The sequence below is a fragment of the Adiantum capillus-veneris genome, chromosome 10, assembly GCF_014529385.1.
Source record: "Adiantum capillus-veneris isolate H3 chromosome 10, ASM1452938v2, whole genome shotgun sequence".
NCBI lineage: Eukaryota > Viridiplantae > Streptophyta > Polypodiopsida > Polypodiales > Pteridaceae > Adiantum > Adiantum capillus-veneris.
Window position 1 is genome coordinate 139,526,266 of NC_140940.1, and position 12,226 is coordinate 139,538,491.

A 12,226-nucleotide genomic window follows, 5' to 3' on the forward strand; every position below is an offset into this window, starting at 1 on the left:
CAAGTTGTGTGTGTTTTCCTGCAACTCTAATTCCAACACGTGTCAAGGATCACACTCTTGTACATTCTTCATTCCATATACCCTTATTGCTCGATGAGACGTGGTTGCATTTTGTGAATGAGGGACAGCGTGTCACACTGTCCGTGACCCTGCCACAAGGGTCTATGTGCATATGCTTTGCATTCTGAAGATGAGTCACTCTCACTGTAACTCGGAGCATGTGTCATGCAGGCTTGAAGTGCCAATGCTAAAATTCACCCCGCCGTTCATGTTGACTGCAAAGGCTGTATCTTTGATTGAGTTGGCCCCTTACCTTGGACCGCTTTGCCAAGCCATACCAATACCAGGTTGAAGCTCATTGTTGATGGTCACGTTTGACTCCGGGTCAGCTTAGCTTCTTCACAAGGTGCTTGACAACTCATGACGAGACTGACTGATGATAAATTTCATATCTGAGGGCGGATCTAATTGGTTAGCCCGTTTGAATGTGAATGCTGATGGGAGACACTTTGCACTATGCCCCCACGGTTGCCCGATGATTGGCCGCCAGCTTGCTTTCTTGATTCATGATTTGCTAATCATGGAGGGGCTCTTCACCTAGAGCCATCGCCGAGGAAAATTGGAGTGACATTTCCTGCCGGCTCAGATACCCTTGTTGGGCTCCGTTTTGCTTGCCTTCCATGTATACCTACGCCACGACTAATCCTCTGTCGCCCGGCTTCCCTCTTTCCATTGAAGTAGCGTCACTTTGCAACCCTTGTCACATTCCTAGTGACCAAGTGCGTTTTCATCGCTAGCTTGCACCTTTAATGACTTATCTTGGCAGTAGATCTTGCGTACGTTGCTGATGGATACTTGCCGTTGGCTGATGGGGATTTTAGCTATGATACCAAGTGTTACGGGTGTGCCCGGGACACTCAAGGTGGAACCTTTATCGAGAGGCCAAGGGCCCGCAACTTTGAGGTCGCAAGCTGGGAGGCTCACGTCCTGCTGACTTGAGTCCCCTTTTGCGGCTCATGAAGGGCTCTTCTAGAAAACGGCCTGTCGTCACACATAGCTTGATGCACGCGGAGCCTTTTGGCACTACACGTTGAAAGTTGAAGTTGAGTGCGGAAGCATCTTTAGGATCATGTTGAGTGAACGAAGCTATTTGGCCCTTGAGTGCATGTTTAAGAGGTCTCTGGAATCATCTCAGGCCACTTTGGCCTAACTCGAAAAATCATCGAAAATGCCCTGGACCGCCTCGGGTCGGGGACAGGGCCGAAAATTGCCGACAGTCTCATCAGCCTGAATGAGGAGCGCCTCGAGCGATGGCAGATCTCGAAGAGGATGTCGAGGTTTCCGCGTGGAGTACCTAAACGTCAAAATCGGACAATCGGTTCGCGTGTAGCGTCGAGCCAACGCTTGCCAATGAGAACCGTCGACGGTCGACCGACGGCCCCCTGGAGCTCCGCATGCGAGCCGGATGCCCCGAATCACCTGGGTTTGGAGTCCCCGTGAGGCGGAATCCCCGCATACCTCCATGTTGAGAAATGGAGGGGGACAATCCCATCCTCGTCGAGCGCTCTCAAACCTAATCATGTGTTCGTAGTAACCTAGACGGTGAGTTGAGGAGAAAAGTTCAATCAAGACTATGTCCCATCGTTCGTCGTCCCTATCGGGTCCATCGTGCGCCCCGCGAAACTTGCGCCGCGGTTTGCCGAGAGCGGACGTTCGCCGTACACCGTCACCTTCGAGCCCCGAATCAACCGAGGCCTAACATCTTGGGGGCACACCTAGTAGGAGGCACCCATCCCGCCTCGAGACTAAGTGACACGGGCGGGGGAGGGTGGGATCTACGGCTAGGGGATTGTGGGCCGTAGATCTGGAATGCAAGTACCCTAGATTACAAAAAGGGTAAAAAGTAATCTAGGGTACCTCTGTTTCGAAAGTAATCTAAGGTACCCCATTTTGCGAATGTGGGGTTTGAACACGTGATCTCACCCATGAGAGGCGCATGCCCTAACCACTTCGCCATGCGCGCGTTTTGAAACGTGGGGGCCCTAATTTACTTAAAACATGTATGCAAAGCTACGATAGCTGAAAGTAATCTAGGGCACCTTAGATTACCAAAAAGTAATCTAGGGTACCCTTTTCACATGGCACCGCCACCTAGATCTACGGCCCACAATCCCCCGGCCATAGATCCCACCCTCCTATGTCCGTGTCACTTAGTCCCGAGGCCCATCCGGTCCGATGATCGGGATTTACAGCACCCGCCGGGGATTCTTTTTGGCTTCAGCATCAACACATCTATCTATACTATATATTAACTCTATACTGGTTTTCCAATGCCACGTGTCACAATTTCCTTTATCCGGCTACAGTGAGGAGAGTGCGCACGCAAGGGGCCACACTAGTAGGTATCCATATGTATGGGTTTAGTTGCTGAGCTGCTTCCAAACCATGGAGCTCCACGATACCAACAATTCCAGACTGCTTTCACCTTCCATTTGCCTGGCAAGCTTGAATTCGCCATGTCCACAAAAGAGTCATGGTTCACTTCCATCATTTTCTTCTAGCCTTTCACGTTTCACTTGCTCTCCTCGACGCCATTATTCATTGTGCATTGTGGCTATTAACTCTATATTGGTTTTCTAGTGCCACGTGTCACAATTTCCTTTATCCGGCTACACTGAGCAGAGTGCGCAAGCAAGGGCCCACACTAGTAGGTATCCGTATGTATGGGTTTAGTTGCTTTGCTGCTTCCAAACCATGGAGCTCCACGGTACCCACAATTCCAGACTGCTTTCACCTTCCGTTTGCCTGGCAAGCTTGAATTCGCCATGCCCACAACAGAGTCATGGTGCACTTCCATCATTTTCTTCTAGCCTTTCACGTTTCACTTGCTCTCCTCGACGCCATTATTCATTCTGCATTGTGGCTAAGGCTAAGCAAAGTGCCCCTCCTCCCCGGCCAGAGCTATGGGAGCTGCGCGAATACGACCCAGACGACGACGAAGATTTTGCGGAAAAGAAGATGAAAACCCGAGTCACGTTCGAAACAGAGGCAGAGGCAAGACGGCACCACTGGATATCCCGCATGTGGGCACCTTGGGAGGAAGCCCTCTCCCCAGAAGCTCGCTTTGCTGTAGATGCCCTTAACCTTGATCAAGGAGAGGAACCCATAGTCACCCGAGAGATGATGGAGAACCTGGACGTGAACAAACCCATTATACCTGATGACGCAGAGATTCTTGAGGACCTGGATGATATTGAAGCAAGGGAGAATGGTGCACTTCCAGGGACTGCCTGGAAAAAACCCATGGTTTACTCTCTCATTCCGCCACGTGATTGGCCCCCCCCTGGTTGGAAAGTCGATCCTGATGAGCTTGCTTTCATTCGAAGCATCCATGGTATCATGGACACACTTGTTGTTGCTCCTTCTGCTGCAGTCCCGGTTGAGGATAACCCAGGTAGTCATCCTCGTTGGCTCACGTTCAGGAAACAATATGAGGAATGGGTTGCAGCAAATAAAGAGAGATTAGATCGTGAAGCTCAAGAGGTATTGCTTTATTCTGTGCACAACAATTTACATGCTGCCTGTTCATACTAGCAGCGGTTAAAAAGGGTTTTTTGAGTAGATGGGCTAGTGAACGCATAGCTAATTGTGGAAAGAGGGAACTTCTTCATTAAGTGCAAGTGAAAGGTTGATTAACTTTTGATTCTAGATTACTTCATGCAAGGATCACACCCCAACATACTCTGAAATTCTCATTTTCTCTCTACTTAGTCTTAGGGAGAAGAATAGCAGCAGCAATCAATGGTGGTCAGATGCACTGCAGGTGAAAACGGCTTTTCGAAATATAGCTTTAGCTTGTTTAGAAGGGTGTTCAGAGGATACTTCATTCTTAAGGTCAACTATCTACTGGAGTGCCAACATAACAAGATAGTAGGGTAGAGTAATATGGAGGGGAGGGGTGAAAAATTTGAATAAAACTTGAGTGAGGAATATACTCATGTTTGGAATAAGAAGCAGTTTAACTTCTGCTGCTGTAGTAGGCGAAAGGCCTTACATGCTGACATTAATTTTAAAAGTCAAATTGAGACATATTGAGTCTTGCTTGATGGAAGTATCATATTTGTCTCAATTAAGATATATCACATTTGTCTCATGGAATCAAGTAGGTTCTTGGTGGAGGCAGAGTTAATGGATTCTTCCTTGTCATGGGACAAGGTTTCATCTTGTACTCATACCATTTTGTACCATCTTTATCAGACTATATTTTTGAACTATTGTACTGGTAATGAATTCTCTAAGTGAGAAGTGGCAACCCTTGTTTCATGTTTTCGAATTTTTTCAAATGGTGAAAATGTGTATGCGAGAATACTATTTACTTATCTAATTGGTCACACACTTAGTAGTTTACTAGGGATATTTTTATCTTCTTTACTTAATTTTTACATGGTTTCTTTGACTTGATGTTGTCATCCTCATTATCCAGCTGTATAAGTACTCTCTTGAGCGCTCTACGGTCATTCTCTCCCTCTGAGATTTGTGTTGTCTCCCCTCTAGTGTGTTCCTCTCTTCATTTCTTCATGGTATTAGAGCAAGAAGTGTGAAGGACTGCTTGTAGGCATGATACGGTTCAAACCGAAGCGGACGGTGGTCACCAGGAGGTGTATTTTTCCTGTTGCCTTTCGTAAATAAGTACTAGATATTTTTGTTTCTACTTGTTTTCCCCGCAACCCTTGAAAAGGTGCAAGTGGACATTGCATGGCCAGTGTGAAACGGCTGTGGACGAATAGGTTTCTCACATCGGGAGTCTGGGTCGGTCAGTGAGACTGTCGGGCCAGTTAGCATTGAATTCTGATGAGTATGGAAGCCTGTGTGCGCCAAATGAAGTCTGGGCCACTCGGAAAGTCACTTATAACTTTATAAGTCAGTGGAAACTAGGGAATTAACTCAAAGGGGCAAACTGGACACTTGGCAAGAGGAGAGCAGCGTGCTGGACACCTCAGTAAGAGGAGGCGCCCATTTGAGGCTGGGGCTGGTTTTTGGCTCGTACAAGCGACCTGCAGAGTGTGAGTAGTGGGTGCAGGTCTACAACTTTAATGGAAAGCTTGCCTTCTCCTCTGTCTCATGTAGCGCGATGACTTGCTCTCGTGCATCTCTTTCTTCCCTTTGGCACATATGGTAACCCCCCACTAGTTGGGCTACTCAGATGAATATGTACAGTTTTGGGGGTTTATGCGCGTTTGCCAAGGCAAGAGCCTTCTGAATAGGAACCAGATTAGCTAATTGCTAATCCCCCACAGGTACGCATAGTTCCATCGCCAAAGATTGCGAGTTTGGAGAGTTTTCTCGCGTGAAAACTCGTCCAATTCACAGGGGAATTGTCCCATTGCGTGCGGGAGCCCTTGGGACACGTGTAGGCGTGTTCGCTCTGCTAAAAACGATCCGAAACAGGGAGTTACAGCTTGTTGTGTTTTTCTGTAGGTTTAGGGTTTCGCACCTAAACTGCAAAGGAACACAAGGGGAGCCTTGTGAGAGCCTTGGGATGCGTGTACAAGCTTTTGGGCACCCGGCAGTGAAAAACAGGGAATTACAGCACACTGAATTTCTGTGACAGCTCACCAAAAAGCTTTCGGATAGCGAGGGAATCCGTCCTAGACAGGTAGGTGCTTTTGAACTACAGGGGTTTTTGCGCCGTTATGTTGCCAAAATCAGGTCGGAAATCTGCGTTTTCAGTCCTCGCCAGGTTTGGACAGCTTTGTGAAAGCTTGTATTAAGTGGTCGGATCGTCTACCTTAAATCGAATAAATAAATACCGAAAGGGGCGCCAGTCTTTGGGGCCTACAGGGTGTTGGTCTCGTTTGCGCAGTGACATTCTAGTCGCTGGACGCATCTCTGTTCTCTTTCCTGCTTAGTGCTCTGTGTAAAGTTAACAGGTAATTGAAATAGTACCACCCTCTACGTTGTATAGGCCGGTTATATGGTTCCATCGACGGGATAGTCACTTTTTCTTCAAACATTGCAGCGTGGATTGTTGTGGGTGAAAGCAACACAGACCTTGTCTTTATGGCAGAGAAGAGAGACCAAGTACCTGAAGAGAGATCTTTCTCACATGGCACAGGGAAAGTTCCTTTAACTCTTCAAGAAGAGGACAGGTTGTTTAGAGCTCAACTGCGTTGCTGCATGGATATGTTTTAGCAGTTGGCTAGCAACCCAAGGATGCAGGAGTTCTTACAGGCTCCGACACATGGTTTTTTGTCACGTGACACATCCACCCTATGTGTCCGTGGACAAGCTACAGCATGAACAGGGTTCAGTTAGTCCAATTAGTCTAGATTTAGAAGTGATCTGGCACTTTTGTGAGTCTATTCGTAGACCGTGCATGCCCAATCACTTAGCATAGATGCATATCCTCTGGTTGCACACAGCATGATCATCAGTATTCCCATGAGAATCCATTAGAATTAGTTAGGGGATTTTTCCAATGCATTTAGCCTATTTTCCCTATTTTTGATATTTTTCACTTATTAATTAAAGGGACTTCCCAACCAAAGTACGTAGGGCAATTTTGCTAAGAAAATATATAAGCAAACCCAAGCTAGCACTCTTGGGTAGATGAGCAAGGAGCACAACAGGCCCACAGGCAGCAGGTACTCCTTCTCTCTTAGCAAGACCTCTCCAAGTTCCTTGGCGAGCCCAAAATCCCCCTAAGCCTAGCATTTTTGGTTTTCATCATCGCCATCAACCATAGCCCGACGTTTGCAGCTTTGCCTCATCGCCAACACATTCAGCTAGCGTTTTTGTTCATCGCCACAGTATCAGATAGGCCAGCGTTTTTACTAACTCTACAGGCAGCCCCAGCGTTTTCCATTTTCAGCCCTTGTTGCAGCAGATGGACCAGCCTTTTCAGCCTCAGGAACAGCAACAGATTCAGCCCTAGCCACTTGCAGAAGATCATCATTTTCAGCCATAAAAAACGCAGCCAAAACAGCGTTTTTCAGCCACCCAAAACAGTCCCAGATTTTCAGCCATAGCATTTTTATGGACAGCAGATAGAAGACCGCAGATTTCAGCCCTAGAGTCGTCGTCGCCATCCCCGTCGTCGTCACCGGCATAGTCCCAAGTTGCATCAGTTTCCATGCATCGTCATTGTACCACTTTGTGCAATCATAAGTAGACCACTCTCGCCGACGAGAGTGGGGCCTTCGGAGGAGGGTTTTACAACGTCTCTGGTGTCGTATCTCTCTTCGCTCTCTATCTCTCAGTCTCATACACTTGCACGCACAGTGTCCATTCACTTTGATTGTGATCATAGCATTCTCTCATTAAGAACGGAAGGCTCTCTCTTCCATAAGAACAAAAGGAACCTTGAGCACAATTCGGAGCACCATCTTGAGCAAAGCGCAAACAATCATTCCGCTGCACCTGACGTTGGTATCAGAGCTTTGAGAGTGTTTTATATCACTCAAGGAAAGAACCACAAGAATTTTTTTTGCTTGTTGCGGTCGCATAAACCCAAGTTCGCTTGGGCGTGTCGATTCCTAATCGTGTTTTTGAAGTGTGACGGGAATCCTAGGAAAGAAGGCTTGTCCAGCCTCCCCTTGTGCCTCTTTTCACTCATTGAGAGCGGACCGCGCACTTAGCGGCGGGCCAATCGACGTGAGGTGGGAAAAAGCAACCTTGGTGTGAGTGCAAGGCCGCCAAGGGGTGTGCCCGCGGAAAAGAGTAGAACTCGGGTGAAGAGAAGATCCTTCTCAAACACGGTTTGCAAGCGAAAGAAAACCTCAAGAACCAAGACCCGCAAGAACCCAAGTTCCTCGTGAACTTAAGAACCCACAAGACCACAAGAACCCACGACTTCAGTGGATGGTCATTACTCGAAGCGGAATGGATACTTCTCTTGGAGGTGATGAGCATGAGAGAGGCGAAGAAGAATTTTCCCCACCAGGAGGTTTTTCCGACCCTCCCCCTTCCCCATTTACGTCAAGGATTGCACTAACTCCTATGGAGGAGTTGAAGCAGTTGTTTAAGGAAAGACAGTTAGAACGCAAAGAAAGAAAAGCAGAAAGAAAGGCTTACGAAGAACGAAGGGCAGCCATAGAGCGTGAGCACGAGCAAGCATGCTTGGAAGCCAAAGAAATACAAGCCCAATTTGATCGCGAGGACAAAGTCCTCAAAGAAAAGAGCGACCAACACATGAAAGAATTCTTGCGACTCTTTTCTCAAGTTCAGGCACAGATGCAAGAGATTCGGGAAGAGGAGACTCTCTCAGTCTCTTCTTCTCCAACGCATGATACACAGGATTTGCATGATGATTTGATTGACAATGACTTGCATGATGATTTGAATGACAATGATAAGCATGATGATTTGGATGCCAATGATTTGCATAATGATTTGGATGCCAATGAGAAGCATGATGATTTGCATGATCAAGATGTGATTCCTCACAAGCATGATGATTTGCATGATGATCAAGATGTGATTTCTCACAAGCATGATGATTTGGATGAAGATGTTGTGATTGTTCACAAGGATGATGTGTTAGTGGATGCTTTTTCTAGCGAAGCTAACCTTGTTGTAGATTCGATCAATCACGAAGAACCGATCTTGGCTTTCGAGGCGAGGTCCAAAGAACCCCCACAGGACGATTCGATCAATCAGGAAGAACCGGTCTTGGCTCTCGAGCTTAGGTCCAAAGAACCCTCACAGGAAGTATATGTGTTCTCATGATTAGTACGCACGCATCGATCGAGTGTTCATTCGTGATCATTTCCTGTATTTTAGTTAGCGTCCTTATGTGATCCCTTTTCCTAGGCATGGCATATTGTACGTTGAGCACGTTTTACTCATGAATGAGCACGGATGTATGCGGATTGTTCATGAAAAGCTGAAAAGTATGGATTCAAGGAAGTCACATTCCATGTCTCTTCCTTGGCACTACACAGTTGTAGAAAGAGCACATGAAAGTATGAGCACCAAGCCTGGGCATTTCCGTTGTGAATTGCCACAGTTGCTTGCTCTAGATCATAAGAAAAAAAATTCGATCTCATGGTTTGCGTGTATGTGGTGAACGGTTTGGCATTCTGTCCATTGGTTCATTTACATTGCATGCACAGTCTTTGAGGAAGACAAGATTTTTTCCATTCACTTTACATGGAATAGGTATGTTCATGGTTTTGTGTTGGAAATGGTTTCAGGAATTTTCAGCCATGGAGATTCTTGAAGAAGAAAGAAGCATGACCCTAGACGAAGTTGAATCATCGAAGGAGCCACAGAAGACTGTGTTGCTTTCGGCGCGGCCCAAAGAAGCAGGCATTGCAGACCTTTATGAAGTTCAAGTACCGTACGACCCACACATTAGAGTGGGCCGGCGAAGAGTCCCTTCCAGGATTCTGGATGCTGTTGGCGCTCTCCCTCGACGCCATCCAGTTCGGTACCAGTACCTCACTTTGAAAAGGAGGGGATGTCACGTGACACATCCAACCCTATGTGTCCGTGGACAAGCTACAACATGATCAGGGTTCAGTCGGTCCAGTCAGTCCAGTCAGTCTAGATTTAGAAGTGATTTGGCACTTTTGTGAGTCTATTCGTAGGCCGTGCATGCCTAGTCACTTAGCATAGATGCATATCCTCTGGTTGCACACAGCATGATCATCAGTATTTCCATCAGAATCCATTAGAATCAGTTAGGGGATTTTTCCAGTGCATTTATTCTATTTTCCCTATTTTTGACATTTTTCACTTATTAATTTAAGTGACTTCCCAACCAAAGTAGGTAGGGCAATTTTGCTAAGAAAATATATAAGCAAACCCAAGCTAGCACTCTTGGGCAAATGAGCAAGGAGCACAACAGGCCCATAGGCAGCAGGTACCCCTTCTCTCTTAGCAAGACCTCTCCAAGTTCCTTGGCGAGCCTAGAATCCCCCTAAGTCTAGTGTTTTTGGTTTTCATCATCGCCATCAACCATAGCCCGGCGTTTGCAGCTTTGCCTCATCACCAACACATTCAGCTGGCGTTTTTGTTCATCGCCACAATACCAGATAGGCCAGCGTTTTTACTAACGCTACAGGCAGCCCTAGCGTTTTCCATTTTCAGCCCTTGTTGCAGCAGATGGACCAACATTTTCAGCCTTAGGAACAACAGTAGATTCAGCCCTAGGCACTTGCAGAAGATTGTCATTTTCAGCCATCAAAAACGCAGCCGAAACAGCGTTTTTCAGCCACCCAAAACAGTCTGAGATTTTCAGCCATAGCGTTTTTATGGACAGCAGATAGGAGACCGCAGATTTCAGCCCTAGAGTCGTCGTCGCCATCCCTGTCGTCGTCACCGGCATAGTCCCAAGTTGCATTAGTTTCCATGCATCGTCATTGTACCACTGTGTAATCATAAGTAGACCACTCTCGCCGACGAGAGTGGGGCCTTCGGAGGGTTTTACAGCGTCTCTGGTGTCATATCTCTCTTCTTCTCTCTGTCTCTCAGTCTCATACACTTGCACGCACAGTGTCCATTCACTTTGATTGTGATCATAGCATTCTCTCATTAAGAACGGAAGGCTCTCCCTTCCATAAGAACAAAAGGAACCTTGAGCACAGTTCGGAGCACTCATCTTGAGCAAAGCGCAAACAATCATTCCGTTGCTCCTAACATTTTTAGCCTTCTACACAGGGCATGACTGAGCCGTTGCAGGAAAAGGAGATTTCCAATGCGCAGAGGATTCATGATGCTCGAGGGAAAGCCCATGTGGTTGAGCAACTAGCGGTGTCCAATGATCCAAAGAAACTTGCTTTGGCTGGACAAGAACCGTTTGTGAATGGTCAAGGGAGTAATGAACAGGAGAGGATTCATGATGCTCGAGGGAAAGCCCATGTGGTTGAGCAACTAGCGGTGTCCAATGATCCAAAGAAACTTGCTTTGGCTGGACAAGAACCGTTTGTGAATGGTCAAGGGAGTAATGAACAGGCTATGCGACATGGGTAACTCTATGTATGTGAACATGGGTGTCCAACCAGGGTGCCTATGGCCAGTTTCAAGTGCCTGGAACACAATTTGGTATGGCTGGTTTTATGCAGCCATACGTGCAAAATGCAGATACGACAAGTAAAACAGTTGATGGGAGTGCTGAAATGAACAATCATGGAGCACCACTGTTATTACAGGCACCTGTTTTTGATAATGTGGCTCTATGAGTCAGCCTAAGGATTACAAGGAAGGTGTGCAGGGAGTGAAGTTTGAAACTTTCAGAGGAACTGAGGACCAATTGAAGGCTTTGACCTTCAAAGTTCATACAACAGTACGATGCAGCTTATGCTGGAGGAAACTTCAAAGATACGCAAGGCTGCCACTTTCTTGAAAGGGAATGCGCTTCAATGGTGGACCGCATTGTTGAACCAGGGTCAAGCCCCAACAATGTGGGTCCAATTCAAACAGATTTTTGCGCCTGCATGGTTGACAAACACTTTTGAAGTGGATGTGATGACAGAATGGCACAAGTTGAATGCTAAACAGTGTGCGAATCTGGAAGAGTACAATAAACAGTTTTGGGCTGCATTGTTGCCAGTCACCTCTTACAGGTTTGTGCCATTCTCAGAACAGATTGAGAAGTACTGTTGCGGATTGCTCCAGAAAATCAGGGACTACTGAACAAAGACTACTGTCATGAATATGTTTCAGTTGATAGAGAATGCAAAAGTGGCCAACGATCTGTCGAAGAGAGATTCCGATGGATTTAATAGCCACAAGAAAGGGTCCCAGGGCAAACAGTTTTCAGCCAAGGGCAACGTTGCAGCAAAGCCTTCTGAGCCTCCCACAAAGAAGCCCTCTACTGAAGAAGCTGATACGTCCAAGAAGTAGTCTAAATCTTCTTCGGGACGAGAATAAGGACAAAAAATGCATTTTTATGGCAAAACCTTTGAAGAAAGGAAAGCTCTTAGGGAGGCCAAGAAATGCTACATTTGTGAACAGGAAGGACATTTTGCAAATAAATGCCCACAAAAGAAGTCACAGGATAAGGATGACTAGTCATACCATAAAGGCAAGAAGCCAAAGCCGAGTGCAGGACTTGTCCCAGATTTGGTTGGAGACCAGCCAAACATAGATGCCACGGAACTGTGCAGAGCTTGGGGCAAAGTTAGAGACCAGACAGTGCTGATTTTCTTTGATCCAGGAGCCTGGGCAAATTTCATATCACCAGAATTGGCATCAAAGTTGGGCATTCATGCAGAGGAGATGG

General features: G+C 46.7%; 1 protein-coding gene across 2 annotated transcripts in view; it reads left to right on the forward strand.

Annotated features, from left to right (window-relative positions):
- The first annotated feature begins 2,714 nt into the window (after window positions 1-2,714).
- Window positions 2,715-12,226, forward strand: part of PDE312 (Nucleic acid-binding, OB-fold-like protein) — a 110,673-nt gene continuing 101,161 nt past the window's right edge. For both annotated transcript variants that reach the window (XM_086522101.1, XM_086522102.1), the window contains exon 1: window positions 2,715-3,543. In XM_086522101.1, the coding sequence (XP_086378227.1) occupies window positions 2,755-3,543 (789 nt within the window). In that variant the 5' untranslated portion in view covers window positions 2,715-2,754. The remainder of the gene's footprint in view (window positions 3,544-12,226) is intronic.